The following is a 23,942-nucleotide window of genomic DNA, read 5'->3' as shown; positions in this document are numbered from 1 at the left end:
TTCTCTCGTTTCCGCCACGGATTTCAACTTATCAAAGCAAGCAACGCGCGCCACGCGAGTGTGAGCAATCGGAAAATGAGCGAACAGCAGTTCCATTTCATTCCTCATTTCCAAAGCTCCCATGAAATCCCTTAAAAAATTATCTTGCGTAAATATTCCTCGAACTCGTTTTGTTCCGGCTATAAAAATTCTTCCAACTCTTTCCAGATCCCGAAAAATCAGAATAAGCGAGTTTAAACCACCGCAAACTTCCACTCATCCTAAAATTTTCATTATTGCCACAATCCTTCGTGGAATTTGAGTACGAATTCTCGAAATGGAGCCCCAAAAGTCGCTGAATTCCCCGCACGCTTGACCAAATCCCTCTCACGAAGAAAATCGACTCGAAAAATCGAGTTCCGGTGCGCATTCAGCCAATGGGAATTCGAGCCTTCTGATCAATGTTCGTTCAGTTTGTCCTCGAGAGCATGGATCGCAACCGCAAATTTTCAAAGTGAAATTTTCCCGCGCGCTTGATCGAAATCATGAAAATGTCAGCCCATTTTTCCCACCGCCCTGCGTCGGCTGGAAGAGGGTTTTTTTAATTTCGATTTCAAATATTCCAAACGAGCTCTGGTGGCTGACGAATGCTCCCAAACGACAGAAAATGTAACGATAAAGTACGAAAAACGATTGCTCCCTAATAACAGCTCTATGGGGCATGTTACAAGATGTTCAATCTGGCAAATGTGCTCATTAAACGTGATTAATCGACAGCCGATAAACGCGAGCGGAAAATAAGTGTTTTGTATTGCTCTATCGCAACGTCGCTCCAATATTACGAAAGAATTCATAGTCACGTTGACTGAGTTCAGGTCGGCTGACTGGAAGGTCTGCAAATGTGTGCAAATCGTGAGCAAATACGTGTAAAACACACGCACATGGGCGATAAGGTTTTAACACCTTCGCGATTTGCTCAGCGCGATATACGAGCGCGTTCGGAATTCGACTGTTGGGATTGGCGAGCTGTGCACGGGGCTACCGTTCCCACCTGACGCAACCGACGAGAGGGCCATGTCCAGCAGGGGAGAAAACGACAGGAAAAGGTGGTATTATGGATTCTTTGGCTGCTGAAAATCGCTCGAGCGAATCGTGACCGTATATCGAGCCGGTTCTCCGGCCAACGGTGATTAGAAGAAACGCGCGCGCGCGCTCGATACAGCGCGTCCGCGATTGAAGCGAAAAGTGGAAAAAACCGCGGTAAAAAATAGGAAATCGAGCGTCGGAGATGTTGAAGGAGCTTCGATCATTGATGCCCGTGAAATTCACTTTTTTCGGTCCCCGCACGATCGTTGCTGTTCGCTAGCGAAAGAGCCCCCGGCAACCAGCAATTTTTCTCTTTTTCCCTCTCTATTTTCTCGCGATTTTTCAGAAAGAAACGTCGAAGATGCTTTTTTTAATTGTGTTCGTGAGACGAGAATTCGAGATTTTTTTCTTTTACCGTTTTTTGGAGTTTCGAGAAATCGTTTTTTCATATAGAAACGATTCGTCGCCTTCGTTTTGACTCGAACGTCACCGCGAACGATAAACTACGAAAAAACGAGTATTTTTCATGCGAAAAATCCCCTTTTCTTTATTACTCATTTTTCTAACTCGATTCTCCATTCGGAGTTAGAATTTCTGCAGTAAATAACGCTTAATTAATATTTGCTTTCGGGGACATCGGATCTGCCTCGTTCAGTCCTTAATTTATTCGCGTCTTTCTTCCTGCTTCTTTCCCTTTCTTCCTCGCCTCGTCTCATTTACGTTTATAGAAGAGGCAGCGCGCGCGCGCGCGCGCGGATGATATTCCAGGAGTGGTGTGCATCCTACACAAAATTGCACTCCAGGCGTTCCGCGACATTCGATGATTTATCATCGTCTCGTCCGTTAACGGCTGATAAATGTTCCCCTTTAGCCAGATGACACAAATCGATTTAACGCGTATACAAAACGAGCGAAATTCGTGCTGGAAAAATGAGAAAATTCGTTGGAAATCAAGCCTCAGACGGAGGCTTGACAAACCGACATTTTGGAGGTACTTTTCGGTATGAAAAATATTTAATATCAAGATATGGAAAAAAGGGTCGTAATTTCGTCGCGTGTTGAACGAACGCCCCAAAACTCTGTTCGTCACGAACGTGTACGAAAATGGTCGAAACGCATTTCCAAATATCTCCCGATCTACACGTTATTCGTTCGCGATGAATCATTCGGTGTGAGTGCAGCGCCAAAACTGGGGGTTAGAAAAAACCGCGGCATAATTTCTCCGCCACGAAATTCGTTTTTTCCTCCTTGTCTTTTGTTTTGTTTTCTCTTATTTTTTTCGGCCACGATCATTCCAACGAGAAGAATGAATTTCTCTGGAGGAGTCGACGACGCGGAAGTGAGAATTGCCAAAGCGACACCAGGCTTTTTTCTCCTCGTTTTTAGAGAGAACAACGAATGTCCGCAGTTCGAGTGATTCAACGGAGCACAATGAGCACCATTATATTTAGACGCGCGTATTACGCCGATGCTGCATGTGCGAATCGCTCTCCGAACAGTCGGAACGCACTCGACTTGTTTAGCTAATATTTTTAAACGCAGTCTCCAACGCTCTTGATCGACGCGCATTCATCTCCAGTCGCTTTTATTTTTATTATTATGTTCCTGATTCGATTCGAGCTCATCAACGCGAGAAGCTCGATGGAAAGTTTCGTCTCTTTGTATGGCAGCGTTTGAGAATAGTACTCAACGAGACGCCGATCCCGGAAACTTCAGCAGCGAAAAAGTGACTTTTGACGTGCCCTGCAACCGAGCGCTGTACTCTGTATGAAAATCGAATTCGGGCGAATCTCGTTGGCAGAATTTGTGAGTCAGTGGAGAAAATCGCGTCTGAGGAACTCGTGAAAAGTTGAATTGTGCCGAGATCGATGATTTCACGAGCTGTGACGAAAAGTAACGGCGGCTTCCGTGCTTTCGATGATTCTCGAAGTTCTTTCGATAAACGACGGTACTGCGGAATCTCTGGAGCTCCCAAATAAATAAATTCGCGCCAGATTTTTCGAGCAAAATTAATAAAAGTCCGAGCAAATTGATTTTTATTATTCGAAAGCTCGATTGAATTGAAGTTTAGTATAGAAAATAATGAAAGATTGTTTTTCAGGTTTGTTTTAACGGCAGGAAAGCGATAATGGCGGCTTCTGGCGCGACCTGATGGAACGAGTGCGAAGCTCGAGGGAGAACGACGTCCGCCTGTTTCCCATCCGTCGATATGTACGATAAACGCACCGGAGTCGTGCAGGTGAATAATCTGATAAAATCATGATTCCTGTCTCGTCCGGAAAAAAAATAATTTCGCGAAACACGCACTCAGACTCCGTGGAGACTTCGACATCCCTCGCACTATCGATTTGTCTCCATTGCCGAACGAAAAACACACGGCACGGGCGCGCGGACTTGACTCAATTTTCTACCCTCGTTCTGTCGCGCCAGCGAAACTGCTCGTTTTCTTTCTCTTTTTTGGTCCCCTTTTCCTGGCCCTTGGCGCATTCAACGCGCACGTGATAATTAATTAACGAGTTGCGTCTGCACGAGACATGAAACGTGTCACAAGCCGATTCACATGGAAATTTTTACGATTCGACAAACAAGAAAACGGCTAATATCATTTCGTTCTTTTTTGGCTTTCTCATAGAAGAAGCTCAGCGACGATGAACATTTTTTTTTCCAGTTTTCAATGTCAATGAGCTCAAATTGTCACAATACATCGAAAAATCATATCTAGAAAAAAGTCCGGATGTGTGTGTGTATGTTATGGCACTGCAAAATTCAAACGCTTATAACTCGAAAACAATTTGAGATTTTAAGATTTATTACTAATTTTTTTTTTTTTATAAATAGATTATCATAATAGGAAGGTTCGTATTTCGAAAATATGAGTTTTTCGAAAAATCCGCTTCGATTTTTGGAAATTAATTTGGAAAAGTTAAAAGTCGATAAATAAGTTCAAATTTTATTTAAAAAAAAAAAAAAAATACTAAAAGTAACAAATTCCTTTCTCAAGCTTTTAGAACAATGCTTAAAGCTTCCTTTACGAGGAAGCCAAAACCTCATAAAGTAAGCTTTGAGCATCGTGCATCTTGTTTTCATTTCCGTTAATCGTTTCCTTTTCTCAATTTTCTGTTGGAATTTCTTTCAAGATTTTTCACGGATCAGTTCACCGAATGCGAAATTCCGTTGAAATTCGAATTTTTTTAGTTAAATACGTTCAACAAAATATTTTGTCCGTGCAACAAAATGTTTTTTCTGGCTGAACCGAAAAATCTTGTCGAATTCGCGCAACGAAAAATACTTCAATATTTCAACATTTAATTTTGGTTCAAATTCGCTAACTGAATCAACGATCATCAGAAAATAAGCGTTCGTCAACGAACAAAAAAAATCAACTTTGTCAATTTAAAGAATCATCTTTTTTGGATAATATGAAATAATATTTTAGATCATTTTTTAGACCGTGAAACAATGTCAACTCTAAAAAAATTGTCTGCTAAAAATGAGATATTTGAGCTCGAGTTTTTGGAACGATTCATCGCGAATTGCATTTCTTTCGATAGCCTCGAATCGTTCAACTCGAAAACATCAATTTACAATGTTTTTTTGGGCTTGAAATTGTTTGTAAGTTGGGATCGAAGCGAGGCGAATTTTCATTTTTTTCCAAAAGCAGATTATTTTCACACGATTTTTAATGTTGAAATCGAAGTTACTCGAAAAAAACTTTTCGAGTGACGATGAGTTTGGTATCGACCGTCCTAGTTTTGCTTGAAGCCTTCGTGTTTTTATTTCATCAATTAAATGCAACTGCATTTGTGAAAATTGCTAAAAAATGGGGTAAAAAAGTCATAAATGAAAAAAAAATGTGTAAACAAGCTCCGAACCGACTTGAAATTTTAGAGCCTCATAGCTCGAGTGTCTACCCTCCGAGTATCATTTTTTTTCTCCACAAAACACGATTTCCATCCAAACAACTTGGACTGTCGTCAATGGGAGGGGATAGAGGATTAATAATATGAAGAATTCGTGATTTTCGGCGTAGCGGAAGAGCAGCAGTTTTCATATGAATTTCGCGGTAGGTCGAGAGCCCGATAATTATCCAACGGTCACAGCTGCTGAAGCAAAAAAAAATAGAGAGCGAACGAAGAGAAAGAGGAAAGAGCGAAAGGGAAAGAGAGCAAAAGAGAACGAGGCGAAGGAGGGCGCGACAGCGACGCGGAGGGAGCGAGAGCAGGGAGTTTGGCTCGCGTATGTCGAGCAGACGACGAATGAGTCACCGTGGGCTTCACCGAGGAGTTCTACAAAGAGCATTTTCTGCCCAACGCTCGCACCTGTCCCTCGCTCCTCTTGCTCAGAGTTATATACAAACTTCAGGAGTTTCGGTACAGAAGTCCAAGTATTAAGAAATTTATCAAATTTGGTGATAATGTTCTTCAACATCAAGTACGAAAACACAAGTTTTATCAAATTTTCTTCTACCTAGTTATCGATGACGCTGAAGTCTGCAACGTTGGAGTCCAACGAAATGATGTAAAAAAATCCCTAATGATTCCAGTGACTCTCCAACTTTGTTACCTGTCCAATTGATATTCGTATTTTTTCAAGCTGCACCGATATTTCGTGAAATAAAAAATAATTGGTGAATTACCAATGTTTTTTTCCTTCATTTCGTTGGACTCAGACGCTGCAAACTTCAGCGTCGTAGTTATCGAGTAATTACGCATTAAAGCAGATTTCTTATGCCCGGAATGTATACCTATATATATTTGGAAAAAAGCTATGCTTATACACGTGAACTTTAGTGATCAATTACTCGATAACTGTGCAGAAGAAAAATCTTTAAAAATTTGTATTATCAAATTTGGCACTGAAGAAAATGCAAATTTTATAAAATTCTGAACTTTTTGAAATTTTTTATGTTTTTAGGATGGTTTAGCATGGCAAGATTGTATCGCCTGTACCGAAGCTCCTTAAGGTCAAATGAAATTTCGTAAACTATTTAAATATGACGAAGTATGTAATTAATGCGATTAAGATTGGGGCTGTTAATAAAATTTCATTAAATCTCGGCTCTTGATCGCGTCTCGAAGACTCTGCGAAAGAGAAACGTTGAGAATCTCGCCAAATCTTTTTCAAACCGGACTAATCTCTTATTTTTATTAAAAAAAAAAAATTGTGAATGAAGTTCATGGACTTTATGAGTAGAAAATGTGGGAAAAAATATTCAATATCGTGCTTTTTTATGAACAAACTCCACAGCAAACATTCAATAATTAATTTACACAGTGGATTGTTAATAAAGAATCACACGAAATTGTAAAATTACGTGAAACTATTCGAACGAAGATTGAAAGAGAATTCGTCAGTTTCCAATGCGTTTCGTTGGACCGGGATAGCCGAATGCGAATACGAATTAATTTCGCAAATTTCGTAGCTTATTTTTCACCTAAGTGCCGATTAAACAAATAGAAAGTTGAAAGAAAAAAGAGCAGGCCTGCTCTTTTTTTTGTCTATTAGTTAGCCTTTTATTTTTTCATTCATTTAGTCTACCGGTGGACGGGCCGAGCGAGACATTTTGCTGTCCACTATGACAGCACGAGCGAGAATAATGCGGAGGATTCGTTTCGACTGTTCGTAAGAAAAAAGTTTTTGAATTTTCGCGAATTATTTATTAGCGCGTGTATGAATTTGCGAGGGTAGATCGCGATTGCTGGATAGGGCGAAATAAAAGACGCAATGTGGAGCTGAATAAATAAAGTCCCGACATTGATAATATCGCGTGACCGTAATTGGGTACGACGCAAAAGTGCGGTAAAGTAGCGAACATTAGGAGAAAAATGGAATGAGCGAATAATAAACGTGACAAGTTTTTGCCGAGGCACACCCCTGAGACAACACCCTGAAAAAAATATTTTTTCATCGCAGAATTCACGTCATTTAATTATATTTTGAGAAATTAAATTAAATTTTATTATCTTATTTTTCATCCGAGCTGAAGCTCCCTTTTATTATTAATTTCAATTGTGCGCTCCACTCAAACCTGCACGATTCACAGTTGTTCATTTTTTACAAAAATATCCAAATTTTTTCGTCGTTATAAATAAAAAGCCCTTAATTTGAAAAATTCGCATTCGAAGTTTTGTGCTATGTAATCAAGTAAAAAACACACAGAGAGTTTTCTGTTTACGAAATTGTGACACTCGATGAGGTGTTTAAAAGAGCCGGTAAAGATGCTTATCGAAGTTTACGTTTCACCCCACCTTGACTCGGTTTATGCATTGGTATAAGGAAGAAAGAAAGAAAGAGAGAGAGAGAGAAGCCAGACAAAAACGTAAATGCTCTCGACAAAAGGAAAACTTCAGTTCTCAAGCAATAAGCATTCAGGGAACATAACCTCGTTGAGCGAAGGATGAAAATACGAGAGTCAACGATCCCCGAAAACACTGAGCGGTGCAGAAGTATTCGTGGAATTTTTAGTGATCGTAACACAAAAGATACTTTTATTGTTTATTTGTACGAGTATTGAGAGGAGGGAATTCCGTAGTCGAAAGCTGAGGTCATTCGAAGAGGTTGAGCATTTATTCTATGCCCGTTTTTAGATTGGAAAAGAATTTAAAAGAAACGTCCAAGAACTCGCAAAACTCTGCAGAGTACGCGAGAAAGACCGCATTGAAGAGAGAGGAGGAAATTCAGGATCTATCTGGATATATCCGGTTCGTACTGATGCTCTCTGCGAGCGTTGTACAAACGGTGGCTATATTCTGCAAGGCCGATGTTGAGATGTGCCTCGCACACCAAAAGGTGTGCACACCGTCGTTAGCCGGCAAGACAAAGGATCGTAAAATGTGAAAAACAAACAAAAGAAAGCTTTAAATACGATTCGATGATGAAAGACGTGAATGAAAATGCTTTGAGTTTTTTCGGCTGTCACAACAACGCGAATCTGTGAAATAACTTGCGCGTTTCTGAAATTCCATAGCCCGAAATGTACGAATTGTCGTTACACGTTTCGTCAAACGTTTGTATAGATGTATATGTGGATTATATTCGTAAGGAGTAATGACCGGGGACAAACAGCCCTGTTCGAGTCACCCTGCATCGCGCGATATTTATGGCGATCACATTTTTTTTACACAGAAATAAATATAAATAATGTATTTTGAATAAAAAATGAAAAATATTGCTGAAAGCATGACTCACTTGCTAGATTTACGGCTGTCGCCAGTTAATCCTTGGAAAGTTCCTGTAGACGTCATTTTTACGATGCTCGGTGATACTTGGGGGATGTTTTACACCTGAAGATCCTTTTTCAACGTTCGACTGCGAATTGTCCGTGAACGAATGTGCCGGGTGTCTTGCAGCGATTTTCTTTCTGCCGTTTCTCTCCTGTCCTTCTCTTGTTCTCTCTCTCTTGCTTTCTCGATCGCCGGGGATGTTTCGTTGTATTCAATGTGTTCACTAACAGCGCAGCACACCAAAGCCACGGCTCTCTTTTCGCGAGTGAAATCAAATGTATCGGTGAAACGCAGCGATTGGTAGACGGTTTGTGAGCACCTTGTCTCTATCCACTATTTTAGTCAAGCAACATTCAAAGGAATTTTTTAAACTCGAGCAGCCGGAGATGACGAGTACTCGCGATGATGAACAAAAATATATCAAATATTATGGCTGATTAATGATTTTGAATATGCTTAAAATAATTGAACTTCCTTTGCGATAAATGACTGTCGACTAATGACAAATGAATCACGTAGTTTCAAGTTTGCCGGCGAGCGGCGAAAATCACGTTGCGCGAGACGAACGGGGCGGGGCAACGAGGGGCAGCAGCACCGTCGATTTACTCCCGTCAGACCGTAAACATGACCTCAAATATTGACAGCTGTGAGCTGCGGAACAGCGGAACAACAAAGTTGTAAAATCGTAAACAATTAATTATTTCATCAACTCTATTCTGTTACATTGGATATTACAGTTGTAAAATGGCGAGGGCTACCGAGAGTAGGTGCTCATCAGCATCGTATGAGGCAAACTCCAGCTGCAACGACAATTACAATGTCGAAGTATGGCTTAATTAATAAAGTAGAAAAAAGTAACCTCTTAAGAAGCAAACCTGATAATCCATGAATCTCCAGTTTCTCACAATTAAAATTATAAAATTATTTACAACCATAAAAATTGACAAAATATTGATTACTCGCAGAATAATTGCTTTCGGTTTTTATCATTTTGTAGAATACCATGTTGCGAAAAAAGTTGCATCTTCAATCAGAGTCTCTAAATATCTTGAGTCAAGAATTGGACCAATGTAGAAATCAACGAGATCAGTATAAATGGGCGGCAGAACAGATACAAGTACGCTTGTCGCATATGAATGTGCAATCTAGTGAACATAACAATGTTAAATGGTAAGATAAAATTTTATATCTTTAGAGAACTTAATATACTCTGACGTATTGAAATTAAGTTATTAAAAAAATAGATGCTACTCGGGAACGTTTTTGTTCAAGGTTCTATACTCTGTGAAAAATTCCATATATTATTTTTCTATTTCAAGCACATGATATTATACACTGAAAGAAATGAAGATTGTGATACTAATTTTGGTAGTTCTTTCAGTACAGACAATGAAATTCGAACGATGGAACTGTTGATGGAAGCTCGAGAGGTGAACAAATGCTTAAGGTTACAGGTTGAAACCCTCAAACAAAAGTTGGGCGATGCTCGGGCTGATATTAAAGTCCTCAGAGCCACCAGTCAATCGAATATCGAACAGAGTACACAATTAGCACCTGATGTTCATCAGAGAGAAGAAATGATTGAACAGTTGGAAAAAATGAATATCAAAGTACGCTAATAATTAGTTACAAAAACGAGTTTTTATCTCCCAATATATTCTAAAGAAATTCATTGAAATTCATAACTTGAATGATTCATTTTAAAGTGCACCCAGCTACAAACTGATTTACAAACTGTGTTGGATGAAAAACATGAATTAGAAACTGAGCGAGATGCCTTTAAGTGTAAAGCGCATCGTCTCAATCACGAACTGTCAAAAGCTCTGAGTGCGACAACAACTGTTGACTTTGATGCTCTAATCAACGAAAATAGGTATTACTCTACAGAAATCTACAATAAATTTATGAATGCCTTTATGCATTCATTTTTACACAATATGTACTACTTTTAACTTGAGACTATGTGTAATTAGGTAGCTAAACGAATATATGAAATTACAGGTTTCTACAAGAGCGATTGCAACAGTTGCAAGAAGAAAAAGAATTGGCCAGGCAATCTCTTTCGAAATACAAGGTAAATACACTTTCTCATTTTGCTCAAATATTTCCCGAATGTAGCAAGGTTTCGAAATTCAATAAAATATAAAATGTCAACTAAATATTTAGATCAAATATATGTAACTGATTTCGCATTTTTTATCAGGGCATGTTGGACAGCAAACGGACGAAAGGAACTATAAAATTGGGCGGTGATTCGGCCGCGGGTACGGTTATGACGTATAAACAAGGTACATGATTTCGATGATTCATCATTTTTATTTCTGACATTTTATCCAGTTTACAAATTATTTGAACAATTAAAAAATTCTAAATAAAAGTAAATTTTTTATTTCAAAATATTTCCTCGAAATATGAAGTGAATTGTCAATTTTTCCTTATTTTTTCCCTCAAGTGGAACAATTACTGCAACAAGCAACAACAGTACCACCTCAAAAATCTGCAGCCGCGATATCTGACTTACGACGACTCTGTACGGCTTTACTCGAAACTCTCAACGACAAAACGCTTGCTCTGGTACATCAGAAAAAAGCCAACAAGTATGAATCTTATTTTAATTATATTTCAGAGTGATCAGAACATTCAGAATGGAGAGGCCAACATTTTTTTAGTGCTAACCGTTCCAATGATACGCACGATAGAAAAAACTTTTTTAACTTTGAAACATTCAACAATTACGGAGTAGAAAATCTAATCCGAGAACAGTACTGAGCTTTCCGGCTCAAAATCTGATCATGGATGAAATAAGAATGTAAAAGTCTTGATTCTTCAATTTTGTAGTATTCCACAAAATTATTTTTATTTTTCATTTACATTTTTAATTCTTGATCTTCGGGCTCAGATTTGCTCAACCGTTGCTGAATGAAAATAGTTGCTCAGCTGATCACAATTTTTTATTTCCTTCGTACAAAAACATGAACAAATTTGGACACTTCTAGTCGTTTTGACTTTTATTGTTGTCTGAAATTTGAAATATTTGTAATTTTCTGCATACTTCTTGTTTACAATATTATTTAAATATGAAACTGAATGGCAGGATTTTGGCATCGAGAATCTGTGAATTGGACAACGCGGTACAATCGCCAACAATGAAGTTGCTCGAGGGTTACGTTGGCGCTGACGTTGATTCGACAGGTGACAATAACAATTCTAGCAAAAAATTAACTCAGCCAGCTCTATATATGAACAAATAAATACGAAACTTATAAGAACAAACGAATAATGTTTCGTGGAATTTCCAGTGAACTGTGACTTCAACAATCCTGAATTCGACATCAAATCGACGGCGTCGGACAATCTTGAAAAGCGCGAAGACGGTCTCGGACTCGGTGCTAGCGAGCAAACGAATCGAAGTTTGCCAAGCAGCATCATCGATCGGAATTTGCATCCTTTGCCAATCGATTTACCAGAGTTACCAAAAAATTTGGGTGATTTGGTTGAGAAGGCTTTGCTCAACTTAAGAGACAACGACAAGGACAAATAACACGGATTTCAATAACGAGAAGCACTCCGTTAAGTCATTCCTGTACGAATACCAAAAAAAATCTCGTAATCTAGTCAAAGAATTCACACCAAATATTGAAGAAACAGATTTACAAATATTGGTCTCAAGGCGACCACTGTGACCCGATAGTTTTGGAATATCGTAATTGAGTGAATAATTTTGACGTTTTTCTTCATGGAATCATGCTCGAATTGCTCTTTACGCTCGCACTGATTGTCGAAGGACGTTTGTGACTTTCATCAAGACAGAAACCAATTCCACGACGTTTACAAGAAATTAGTTTTTTTTTTCAAGATAAACTTCAAAAGAAACTGCTCATATGTTGAAGAGCCTCATTCCCACAATGCAAATATCAATTTTATTATTTCGTAATCTGTTTCTCTGACCAAAATAAATACTATAGCGAAATATAGAACGTAAATTTCAAATTGAAGTTTTCACTACAACTCACAGTGATCGTGATCATTTGATTAATTCATACACAAAGCAGCTGAGCCATAATAAGCCGGTTGGCAGTAAAAGGATCGAACGAGATAGCGTCGTTCCCGCATGTATTTTTGATGCAATAGTAAGTCCAACCGATCAAGCCAAGCTGCGAATTCGAAGCCACTATCATAATTTAAAATTCGAACTTGACGTCGTTGCTGCGATTGTTGCCTCGCAATTCCGTTTTTTTGTTTCTTCCAAACCCTGGATGCTTCTTCGTTCACTGCTATTTTCTCGTTCGCCAGTTCCAGCATCTTTAGACAATCGTTTTTTACTGTCTTTTTCGGTAATTTATTGACTTTAGGTTGAGATGCCTGCAACTTTTTCCAGCGTATGTGAGCCTGTTCGAAAGATAGCCATCGAATGACACAAATTCGGATTTCGATATGAAAAAAAATGTTTACTTTTAGAAAAAATTCTTTTAGTTGATGAATTAATTTTTTAGATTTTTCAAGTAACATAATTCCAATGAATTGAAAAAAAAAAACCCAATGAACCTCGTAGGCAGCGCGCCTTTTATCGTACTCCTTCTGCTGGGCAACGAAATGGGCCTGCTTTTTCAGATGTTCTTCTTTCAACGCTCGTCGCAAAGTCTTAGTTTTTTCTTGTTTCCAAATATCAAAGGCTTCCTCGTTTTTCTTTCTCGCTTTGTCCAAATCTTTTTTACTCATTTTCATTGTTACTGATTTTTTTTTTCGATTTCCCAAGTTTGGTCTTGGGACAGCTGAATTCTCAAATTGATCGCTCGGAAAAGAATCTTCAATCTTTACCGTTACAATAGCTGCGATTTCGGTCGTACTATTTTGGGATTCACCGTCTAATAGCGATTCGTGGGCAGCAGATTTCGTTTTGCACCCAACGTTAATCAATTCCTTCTCAAATTTTTTTGTGTCAAATTTTTGTTGAGCTTGCAAACACAATTCCTCGTAAATGGCACGATGAAGCTTTGCCATTTGTTCTACAAGAATCAACAACTCATTTTTCATCATTCGGAAATTTTGGGTTTGTGACTTTGATACAAAATCGATCGTTGCACTGGGTCTCACGAACTCCACAGAAAATCAATATTTCTTATAGTTATTGGAAAAAATCAGTCTTTTTTACATCTGAAATTCTGATTTTGTTGCCCTCAAAATAACGAATAAAATTTTAAGATATCAATGAAAAAGCTCTAAACGTTAATTTCAATTGTGGATTTCAATTTAGCGAAATTTCATTTGTGTAGGTTATTCCTACCTGTATCGTTGAGTGCACCACCAATCATTCTCTTGGCAATGCTCCCCAAATCTCCTTCAGACATACTTCTTAACTTAAGCCTAATTATGTCACGATCCATTTCGATAAAATGTGTTTTTACTTTTTTTTTCAAACTTATTTTTTTTAATCTTACATTGAATAAACCACTGTGAAATTTATAACCTTCTGAAATGAATGGTCCCAAGGGCTTGACAGTTGTGAAAAAAGTGAATTTCTTTATTTTCGCATTTGCTTGTTCTGGTATAAAACGTTTATTTCATCGTGAAAATTTAAAATTGCCGATGACGTATAATTTATATCGCACGTACATACTCGTTGTATTATACGAGCGAATTTAAATAATTTATTCATTCATTGAATATACTTGGTCGCAGTATTGCATCGTTGCAATCATACCGTAACTTTAATTATATTTACAATGTATCATTTTCGTAAAAATGAAGAGTAAAGCAGTGAGCGGGTACTTTTATAAAGCGAATGAATTTTGGGGGTGATTATTCTGTGAAATTCATACAAATAACTAGTTTAAAAACTTGTAAATAATGTTGAGCTCTCTTGCAAACGAGTTCGCATTTATTTAAAAAAAAATGAATAATTCTTTTCATTCAAATTCGCAAGTAACCAAAAGTAATTTTTGAGCAAAACGGCAAAACTGATAAATAATTTGAATCGCAATAAATTAATTGATATCAAAATTATAAATGACTGAAAAGATTTATCTTTTTGCACTTGTTATACGGAGAACTTACGAAAATGAACTGATTTACTCCAGTCATTTACTCCAGAAACCAAAAAGAGGATTTTCTAACGGAGAATTATTTACAATTCGATATGCCTTCGTCGCTTGTAGATCGTGTGTCACTGTTTGTATTTCCATGAATATTTTCGCAATGGGATTTCATATGAATAAGTATTGCGTGGGAATTGGGGACGAATGACGAAACCGTGGGGTTTCCCGCATACGGAGAAAGAACTTGAAAAAAAGAAAGCATAAAATAATTCTTCGATTTCACGCGTTCGTTGGCACTTTGACGAGCCGGATTTTGTTTCCCCCTCTTTGTAGCTCTTTCAATACTCTGTTAGAGTTTGCATCGTTGAAAGGCATCGAAATTCCTGATTATATAATTATTGGGCAATATTTTTGTACAGTTTTTTAATTCCTTTCAGGAACGAAATTTTCGTAGCAACATTTAGACCCACAAGATTAGCGATGAACGGGCGAAGGGGCACACTGCTCGAAATTCAATAACGGAATGACTTTTTTGCAGCGTTTACGGTGCAATTTCAATACCATATTTTGGCTCTCTGTGACGCAGGATAACTCGAACTGTTGAAGTGCTGTATTTTTCGCTCTTTGCAGCCTATTTTCTTCGCATTCTTTCCGGCGAGTCTTTCCCTGAGGTTTATCGCATTATGATCACAGTTACGAGGACTTTTCATTTGGAATTGGATTTTATCCAATCAACGTACTCGGTGACACGTGTATAAACACCGGGATAACCAGGCTCGCCGCATTTATTGCCGAAAGAAACGATCCCGATTTGCATCCATTTACCTTCCGATCGCAGCATCAATGGTCCACCCGAATCACCTTGACAAGCGTCTTTTCCACCTTGACTGTAACCGGCGCATAAGAAATTACCTGTTATCGGTTGGAAATACGCAGCGTTGCAGTCTTCATTTCTCCAAACGGGTAAAACTGCCTGACGTTGAACGGTGCTCTCTTTTCCACCTGTTTAGGAAATTCACTTCATTATTAGATTGAAAAAATAATAAAATTTTAGCCACTCCGCAACTGTAATTTCAACCGATCAAAATGGAAAAAACTGAATACCAAAGAAAACGAACGTCAAACGCGAACCTCGTTGAAACTTTTGATTTCTCGAAACTTTCTCAAATTATGAAAATTCTTCAAGCATGATTTGACTGAAAAATAAAAAAAAAAGACCGCAAGAACCGCATCGACTGACTGTATTTCCGGTCCAAAACACGAAATCTGAGAAAATCATTCAACTGCCTACGTTTTTTATCGTTTCGAGGCACAATTTTTTTCGTCCGTTTCTAACACTAACGAGAATAAGCATGAGTCAATTATTCCGTCGTTTTACGGAAATGCCATTTTTTACTTTTTATTTATTTATTAATAATAATAACGACTTGGTAGATCGAAAGAAATTATTCATAACAGAATATTGCAATAAATAATTTCATAAATAATTTAAGCTTGGAAATTATTTTGTAAAGACGAATCAGCTCAGCGTGAAAATACCGAGACATTTTGATCACTTTTTGCGGTTCATAGTGTTATAAATCGAAAAAACTGAAGATGCATAACGCCAACAACAAAAAAGTGCCAGAATTGGAGCAGAATTCGAAAAATTGACTAAATTGAATGTAAATCAAGTGCCACCGAAATCCCCTCATTGTTTTCGATTTTTCGTGATTCGTGATTCGAAGAACGAAAGAAAAAATTCTCACCGTAATAAGTAGTGCCCCACCCGACAACAGTTGGTCGAGCACCAGCGAAAGGTTCGTTCCGATATCGTGCTTGAGGCAAACAAATCGGTATAACGTAGGGTGATCTTCTAACCGGTCGATTGAGTTCCAATATCGCAATGTCATTGTAAAAACCGACCCGTGAAAACTTCTGATGAGCATGAACTGCCTTGACTGCGTATGTCTCCGGCGACGATGGCTCGTCATCGTTTTCGAGATCTATGTCACCGAGACGAACTGTAAATTGTCTGGCTGCGAATCTGAAATAGAAAATCATATTTTTGGTTATAAAACTTATTTTTTCATACGTGGATCAAATCATGCAACAGGGGAACGAAAGATTGTGGGTTCAGTTGATAATACGAATTTCAAGACTTTTTTGAAGAATAAAAATGTTTGGAGTCTCAGCTTTTCATTCCAAATTTTACCGAAGTCTCGAGTGCATTTATTTTCTCATTTTTCACTCTTTTTGTGAATTCATTACTGTCTCTCGAAGATTCTTTTAGAAATCTATCATCCATCTTAGCCCAGAATTTTTTGAGTAAGTTCAAATATTGTTCCAATTTATTCCATAATTACGGTTCATAATCGTTCTTAGCTTTGAGAAAGTGAAATGAGATTAGATTAGCAAATGGAAACTGAATTGTATATTTCGATTTTTCTTGATCCACTTGGTACGTTACAAAATTCATCCTTTTGACCCGATCTGACCGTTGAAATAACTTTTAGTGTGTTAATTAAATGAAGAAACTCACGGTCGTTGCCTCTGATCGCGAGTGCAATGAGCGGCTGTTAAGATGTGTCTGGGCCCGATCAAAGAGCCACCGCACCAGAATTCCGTGCGTCGGGAACCATGAAGAAAAATAGCTGCCATCCAGGGCCATCGACCTGGAAGAGATTCTTCGCCTCCAACAACGCGATACTTTCCGGAGTTCCGTACACCACATTCTGAGAAAATAAAGAAGAATAACAAAAAAAAAAAGACGAAAACAACGAAGCAGGAAATCGTCAGGCGAGTCATTGCTTTCGATAACCTCCGCAACTTCCGGTCCCAAGTTTCGGACAATTTGCGAATCAATTTTACTGGATCGTCAAATAATTTTCATACCTTCGTCGTCAGTAATGAAATTGTTGTCGATCGTCTCAATAGTCTCAAAATTGTTGGACGAATTGCTCACGAGGTCGGGGATGGGAACGATCGGAATTGAGGGTCTCGAAGTCGACGAGGGCACGAGAGGGAAAAGCGGTATCGGTTTTGGAGTCGCTGGACTTGTCGGCCGATACGGAGGCCTCGTTGGATAGTTCTCAATCGGTGAGGGAGTCGTCGCCGAAGGAGGACTGAAAGCAAAAAATAATACAATCAAGACGAAACGTTCAAGACATCGTTCACGTTCATTCTCTTCAAAGCGCTTTTTGTCTTCACTCTAAATACGCTTCCATTGGAAAGCACAATCACGAATTCCATAAGTTGCCACATTTATTGGCTTGGGCCACGTTTTCAATGATGCACAATGAACTGAAGGCTGAGCTAGCACAAAAATCAAAAATCTGTTCAATCGTAGAGCCCAGCTGCCTGCAGACTAACCGCGAAGTGTAACTACCGGCATGAATCAAAATTTACATTCCTAAATTTCCTCGATCCGGTGCAATCCGGTTTCATTATTTCAGTTTCTTTCACCTGGACAATCATTTTTCTCTAACTTTACATGAAAATCCTGAGAAATGAGATTTTAGATTGATGTTCACGAAGATTAACGTTCCATTGGTACAAATGGGGTCCATCTGCAATAAAAATCGATTCAAGAAACGCTATTGGCTTGAGGGTTCTGCTGCACCGAAAACTGAAGTCTCATTAACTTTTTGAGCCGATGACATTGAAAGTTCGTTGGTATTTGAGCTGGGCTCGTGAAATTCCTCAAAGAGACCGACACCTCGTCACTTCTAGTTGAATTATTTCATTCCCACTGCAATTCTAATTGAGTTTTGACAAATTTGATTAATAAGTCATAAAAACAGATCTTCTGTCCACCCGAGCAAAATTTCTCCCAGCCAAATGATCATTATTTCGAAAGCATCAGAACAGAAACGCTCTTGAGCCAAAAATAGGTGGCTCGATAACGAGGAACGAGAGATCTCAGTACCTGGAGCCGAAAATGTCGTTTTTGTCGACAGGACAGCAGACCCCAGGAACGAAGAGGCTTTTGAAACACAAAGATTGTCTCAATTTGGTGAGATCGAGTAGCAATTGCGGGCAATTTCTGAGGTCCTGACACTTTCCTGGGCCACCTTCGGCAGTCGTGCACGAGGAGCTTGTGGATTCTTTGTCCCTGTTGACGAGAGTTTCGACTGTTTTTTCGGTGCTCGAGCTGGCCAACGGTCCGGTACGATTGGCCGTTTGTCGGAGAGGAATTCCGACGCCTCGCACGAGCGGTGCTATGCTGTCGGTCACGTTGCGTCCGAGGATGTTTTTCGAAATGGTGTAAATAGCCGATGGCAGTTCCTTCGAGGGGCTCTCAGAATTCTCGACTCCTCGGGTCATATTTACTATGTAACTTCCCACGGTGTTGAGGGCTCCAAGAGTCTCGCTTATCGCTATCAACGGATCGACCTTTTCTGTTTCCGGTATGACTTTGACGTAATGCGCAGCTCCTTGAGCGTCTCTCCGGTAGAGAGGCCCTCGTCTCGGTGGTCCGTCCCATGATTCCGTCCACCTTCTCACTGACATGGCATACTGTGGTTTATGGAGCCTGGGACTGTACCCTGAGTCGATGCAAAATCAAAATTATTCTCAAAGAGTATGAATTTTAGTCGAATACTGAGGTTTGAATAATTCAGTATTATTATTATTTATATTGTAATTTATTATTTTGTAATTTCATTATAATTAAATAAATTAAGGCTTAAATAAGTGGACCTACAATTCGATTAAAATTTCACTTACGTTGACTGTGATGCTGGGGGTAATCACCATCGTGGGAAACAGCAATCGAGAATAAATTGAGTGCGATACATATTCCTGTAACAAAAAAAAGAAAAAATTAATTTGATGTCCGAAATTTGGCGGTCGAATGCAAAAAAATCTTGTTTCATGATCAATTGATTGGATTTTTAAATCGTTCGGTTAACGCTTTTTGTTGAATTGTATTTCGGATTTTCAATTGGTTTATTTCGAAGCTCAAAGTGGGGGGATTTGAAAGAAAATAATTGGCTCAATTCTATTGGGCCGTTGAATGAAATTTTGGCGCTGCTGTCACCCGATCCTTTGTCCCTGGGAGGGGGGGTGTAACGAATCATTTGAAAGCGACTTGGATTCTTGGGGAATCCCAGCAGTTACGTTACCGCGCCGCGTGAGTCTCTCGATGCGATCGTCGCTGTTGCTAAATATTTCTGCTTTGAGAGGATCTCGAAGCTCGTCACGTAACAACCGAGCGACTATTATCGAGGAAAGAGTCGAAAACTAAATGGGGAAATACCCAATAAATTTGACTGCATGATATTTCTTGGGGGACTGTTTATTACGAGAGGATGAAGGAATGAGAACGTGTCAAGGGAAACGAGACTTTGGCTGAACGCTCATTCCCAGAATTCCGGAAGCTACGTGAATATTCATCTCTCGATGTTACGTTAGGCGAATCGAGCCTCGTATACGTTTACATATTCCTTATTTTTGATGCTAAAAAAGAAAGTTGTATTGCGGTAGGTTTTGGACGCGAAGCGTCGACTGAATAATTAGTACATCAAAAGTCTCTTTTCTCTCGTCGCTGCAAGGATTCCGATCAATTTTTTCCTCGTTCAACGTCACGGTGGTGAACGACTCGCAAAAACCTTACAAATCTATAAATTTTTAAGAAAACGCAATTTCGCTCGACGGTAAGCAAGCGGAAACTTTTTTAGCACTTCGTTGAACAAAATGAGTGAGAATTCGAGTTTCTCTCAAAAAATCGTGCAGAAAATTCTGTTAGAAAAAACTTCAGCGTCAAATATCATCAATGAACGAATAAAATTTTGAGACAACTCAACATTACTTTCAAGTAGAGAAAATTTGGATTAAATTAACAACAGGAAAGAAGCGAAATTTTTTGCTAACCTGGGAAATAACACTGTCCTAAGATGCCGTCGATTAAAATGTTGACGATGAACCAAAATGTGCATTATTACGAGTAGATGATTGTTCTTATTTCAATCACTGTCATTGAGACTCGATCAAATGTCAAATTGCTGGCTCCGCCGGACGGGCACAGAAAAAAAATGCTCGGATTGAGATAAGTAACGGAAATAGGAGGAGCGAGGAAACAGGATTGTTCAATTGAAATTACTACGAGTATTCAAAGGCCTCCGGACTATTCGCGCCATCGATGGTGAAAGTTAACCGACGAGAAAGTCTGCCTTTCTTCAACTCAATGATTCACCTTACATCCAAATGCTCTCTGTATATAAACTTAGGCACATCGATGTATGCGTCGATATAAGTAAAATTCTACACCCACATATATATGTATAAATATCACTTGCAAGCACATATTCACGAAGAATAAATTCCTCGTACATTCGACCGAAAAAAGCACGGTGAAATTAAAGTTTTTATAACGCCACGCTCGAACGAGTAAAGTAATTCGTGTGTTTGCATTTATCTCGATAGTCTCGTCGCTTCAACTTCGCATGCGCCCTCCCCGGCGTGTTTTCACGTCGCACAATGCCCGCTTCTTCTAATACGACAAATTTCATGGTAAAAATGGAAAATCGTTGGAACTCGAAGTTTACGCAATGGAGGTCAGCACTGTTTGCGCGGAAAGGCGCCGGGTGACGGCTTACAATCGTTCGTGGATCGTGGATCTGGGTTACGGCGATATAACAGCAAGAAACCAGGAAGAGAATACAAACAAGTTTTTTTAATCCTCTCTTGTCGATCTCGCGTCTGTGTTGTTGATTCCGCGGATATATTGGATAAAACGTCAAGAGGAAATTAAACGGAAGATAACCCTCGTGAGAGCCGGGCGTTTACACGGAGTATTTGAAAAAAATAAAATAAAAACACTGCGGGATGAAAAACGACGAAGCGTCTCTGTGTTTATACCTTTTCGGAAGACACGCATCGAGTTTAGTCAGGCCCGGTGAAAGTTTGTGGAATCTTTTTCGTCGCCTTTTTTTCCTTTCGTTGCGAATCTTTCGAATCTTGATGGTCTATTGAAAGGAACGACCGAAACTTTGCTTTTTGACCAACACCGAAAAATATTTTGACCTCGATAAAGAATCGTGGCGGAGGTTTTTTTTTTTTATTATTCAACAATGAAATGTGCTTGTTCTGTGAACATCTGACATTCAGCGTGCCTCAAATTCACTCGAAGTTTCTTTCTCTCTTTCCGTGCCCCAAATGATGTTTGCACGAAATGAAAAACATTCACATTTTGTCCCACTTTGTCCAATTTTTTTCGATCAACAGACATCGATACCTCAATTCAAACTTTTTTATTTTGTGTCATGAACGAAGTGTATTATTTTCTGAATAAAATAATGAAAAAATTCCTTCACAATGTTGAGGAACGAATTTGTGTGACAGATTTTTTTTTCGGGATGACATGTTTTTTCTGTCATCGAAAATAGGCTTTTTGAGATGTTCGATAAACTCTTTTCACTAAAAAAAGGTTATTCTCATCGGAAATTTCGTGTCATTTGTTCGAAACGATTTTTTCACGCTTTTCTTCGCTCGACGTTTTTCAAGTGTTTTTACTCGATATGCTACGATTTCGCGCGACGGTAATTGAAGGTTCTTTGAATAACCGAAATAGCAAAATATGATACACGATGGGTTGTAGTCAAAACTTGATGCTCGATGACCGCAACAAAACCCTGATTTCTTCTTTCGTTTCTCTGAGGAATGTACTGAACCGCGTAACCCAGATTTGTATTATATTTCTACGAATGAAGAGTTTGCTCTGCCCGCATAGCATTTATCGTCCGGATAAACCAGAAACAATAGCGAACGGATTCCCGTTGCTAGAAAAATAAAAAAGAAATAACGAAAGAGAAATTTCAGTAATGAACAACGGAACAAGATGGAGTGGGACGGCGGTATTTTTCCCCGGTTAAAATGTTAATATATCGCAAGTTCATAATAAAAAACAGCGCAATTACGAGGCACACGTGTGTTCGCGCGTACACGCTCAATCGTGAACAGCGTTAAACGCGTTTTACACACTCGGCTGATCGCGTAAGAGAACGCGTTGACTCGTTCCTTTGTGAATATCCCACGAGTCTCGATTTGCCCGAGTATCGTGGATTTCTGACAGAATTTCGATCGTTGGAAGGTACATTTGACAAAACCACACTAGAGGCAGTTATTTTTCTACTTTATCGCGCGATGAGAGGAGAAAACAAGGTTAAAAAACAAAACCAAAAAGATCAACACCGGCCACACGTGTTTACGTACTTTCCTTGTTTACGTGACAGTGACATTTTATCCGAGTCTACGAATAAATACTAAAAAAAGCCCGCGAAAGAATCGACTCGTGTAGAAATGACAATAAACTAAAAATATATGCTCAAAGAGGATTTTTCACTTGCCTAAAATAATCGGCGACATCCTCATGGAAATAATTACTGATCCTTGTTCACTGACATTCCAAACGTAAGTAAACACGATCCACAACACCCACGTGCGAATTCACAATATCTCGGTAAATAAACAAGCAACGAAAGATAAGGAAAATATAAGTGAAATGTGATATGTCTTATCGGTCATCAATCGTCTTAATAAGTCACAGAAAGACACATTGCAACGTGTCTACCGAGCGGAGCAAGAAAAAATAAACTAGTCGGAGATGTACGGAAGTAAAGCGAGCACTCGTAGTTGCAGGATAGTCCCGGCTACGAAGACTGTCCGTGAAAAGACCTCGACATACTTCCTCGGGACACCTTACTCTCTCTCCTTTCCTTCGAAGAGGCGCCATCCCTCACCCGCCTCGCACGAGCCAAGGGAAAGTGGTTAGAGCCTCTCTCTCTCTTTCTCTTTCTCTCCGCGTCTCTTCGTATTTCTTTTTCCTTTCTTGTACGGATTTCGATGATTCGTTTCGGCTAAGGTACGTCACATGCGTTTGCAAGGGGTATTCCCCTCCTCGCGAAGGCGCATCCGGGGCTGACATCCTCCATTGAACATTCGTCGAAGTTTAACCAAGTGGTTTTTTTTTCTTTTGTAAAGACGAATTTACTTTTTTCGAAATTCATAAATTCGTAAACTGCCATCAAAAATTCAGACAGCTCGCTCTTTTTTCTCTCTCGGAAACCGCAACTACAACTTTTTCGGAAATTTCCAAGTGTTTTTCTTTGGAATTTTTATTCGCTCCCACTCCGATTTTCAACTGGATATGCAATTTCACTTATTTTCACGATAACAAATAACAGAACGTTAAAAATAAGTTTTAGCCTTAATATTCGATTTGGATGGAGAACGAACCAGTCTTTTCTTCGAAGTACAATTTTCGAAAGTTATGAATATGAAGAAAAATGACGACAAATCCCAATGCCCGAGTATAATAACTAGTTTCAATTACAATTTTCACATTTTTGTACAAAACTCAGTTGAAAGAGTGACGTTTCCACTGGACCGAGTAATAATGACAGAATATCGTGAACACTGTATTTCAAGACACGAGTCAAACTGCGAAATCACAGGCGTTACCGGCTTTTTCATTCCTCGAGATTTTCGTCGACAACCCTTCGAATTTCGTTGTGACTTTAGACCCATATGGGACACGAACAAAAAAGCAGCGATTAGATATAAAAAAATTTGGTTTCCGAAAGCATGAATTAATAGAGACAAATTTGTGCCAGTTTTGAGATCGTACGTGGGACGCGAT

At 39.0% G+C, this 23,942-nt stretch overlaps 3 protein-coding genes across 6 annotated transcripts; 1 reads left to right on the top strand and 2 right to left on the bottom strand.

Annotated features, from left to right (window-relative positions):
• The first annotated feature begins 2,704 nt into the window (after positions 1 to 2,704).
• On the top strand, positions 2,705 to 12,278 carry LOC122409783 (coiled-coil domain-containing protein 149). Of its 3 annotated transcripts, none has more exons than XM_043417577.1 (11): positions 2,705 to 3,013; positions 3,167 to 3,304; positions 8,808 to 9,113; positions 9,286 to 9,458; positions 9,661 to 9,898; positions 9,995 to 10,161; positions 10,290 to 10,362; positions 10,492 to 10,576; positions 10,741 to 10,885; positions 11,383 to 11,480; positions 11,588 to 12,278. In XM_043417577.1, exons 3-11 carry the CDS (start codon positions 9,033 to 9,035, stop codon positions 11,827 to 11,829), a joined length of 1,302 nt encoding a protein of 433 aa, XP_043273512.1. In that variant the 5' UTR covers positions 2,705 to 3,013; positions 3,167 to 3,304; positions 8,808 to 9,032; the 3' UTR covers positions 11,830 to 12,278. The 3 variants fall into 3 exon arrangements, with proteins under 3 accessions (XP_043273512.1, XP_043273513.1, XP_043273514.1); XM_043417578.1 differs by having other exon boundaries at positions 2,705 to 3,083; XM_043417579.1 differs by having other exon boundaries at positions 2,710 to 3,013; positions 9,670 to 9,898.
• A 26-nt stretch (positions 12,279 to 12,304) lies between these two features.
• Positions 12,305 to 13,666, bottom strand: LOC122409784 (uncharacterized). Its single transcript, XM_043417581.1, has one exon. It carries the CDS (start codon positions 13,323 to 13,325, stop codon positions 12,321 to 12,323), a length of 1,005 nt encoding a protein of 334 aa, XP_043273516.1. The 5' UTR covers positions 13,326 to 13,666; the 3' UTR covers positions 12,305 to 12,320.
• Positions 13,667 to 13,820: 154 nt separating this feature from the next.
• LOC122409781 (proclotting enzyme) lies at positions 13,821 to 22,965 on the bottom strand. Of its 2 annotated transcripts, none has more exons than XM_043417575.1 (7): positions 22,651 to 22,965; positions 19,031 to 19,105; positions 18,231 to 18,849; positions 17,198 to 17,427; positions 16,845 to 17,037; positions 16,072 to 16,349; positions 13,821 to 15,325 (listed from the first exon to the last, which is right to left on the bottom strand). In XM_043417575.1, exons 1-7 carry the CDS (start codon positions 22,673 to 22,675, stop codon positions 15,030 to 15,032), a joined length of 1,716 nt encoding a protein of 571 aa, XP_043273510.1. In that variant the 5' UTR covers positions 22,676 to 22,965; the 3' UTR covers positions 13,821 to 15,029. The 2 variants fall into 2 exon arrangements, with proteins under 2 accessions (XP_043273510.1, XP_043273511.1); XM_043417576.1 differs by lacking the exon at positions 22,651 to 22,965 and adding an exon at positions 20,177 to 20,937.
• Positions 22,966 to 23,942: the final 977 nt, after the last annotated feature.

Source organism: Venturia canescens, chromosome 4 (genome assembly GCF_019457755.1).
Source record: "Venturia canescens isolate UGA chromosome 4, ASM1945775v1, whole genome shotgun sequence".
Taxonomy (NCBI): domain Eukaryota; kingdom Metazoa; phylum Arthropoda; class Insecta; order Hymenoptera; family Ichneumonidae; genus Venturia; species Venturia canescens.
Note: the sequence above shows the minus strand (reverse complement) of the source record. Positions and strands in the feature narration are given on the sequence as shown.

Bases quoted from the DNA above. Each gene is read 5' to 3' on its own strand.
- LOC122409783 (XM_043417577.1), top strand. From the start codon at position 9,033: ATGGCGAGGGCTACCGAGAGTAGGTGCTCATCAGCATCGTATGAGGCA. The intron at 10,162-10,289 runs GTATTACTCTAC...ATGAAATTACAG, and splicing joins GCTCTAATCAACGAAAATAG to GTTTCTACAAGAGCGATTGC. The intron at 11,481-11,587 runs GTGACAATAACA...TGGAATTTCCAG, and splicing joins CGCTGACGTTGATTCGACAG to TGAACTGTGACTTCAACAAT.
- LOC122409784 (XM_043417581.1), bottom strand. From the start codon at position 13,325: ATGATGAAAAATGAGTTGTTGATTCTTGTAGAACAAATGGCAAAGCTT.
- LOC122409781 (XM_043417575.1), bottom strand. From the start codon at position 22,675: ATGAGGATGTCGCCGATTATTTTAG. The intron at 17,428-18,230 runs GTACTGAGATCT...TTTTGCTTTCAG, and splicing joins AACGACATTTTCGGCTCCAG to TCCTCCTTCGGCGACGACTC. The intron at 17,038-17,197 runs GTATGAAAATTA...TTATTTTCTCAG, and splicing joins TTTCATTACTGACGACGAAG to AATGTGGTGTACGGAACTCC.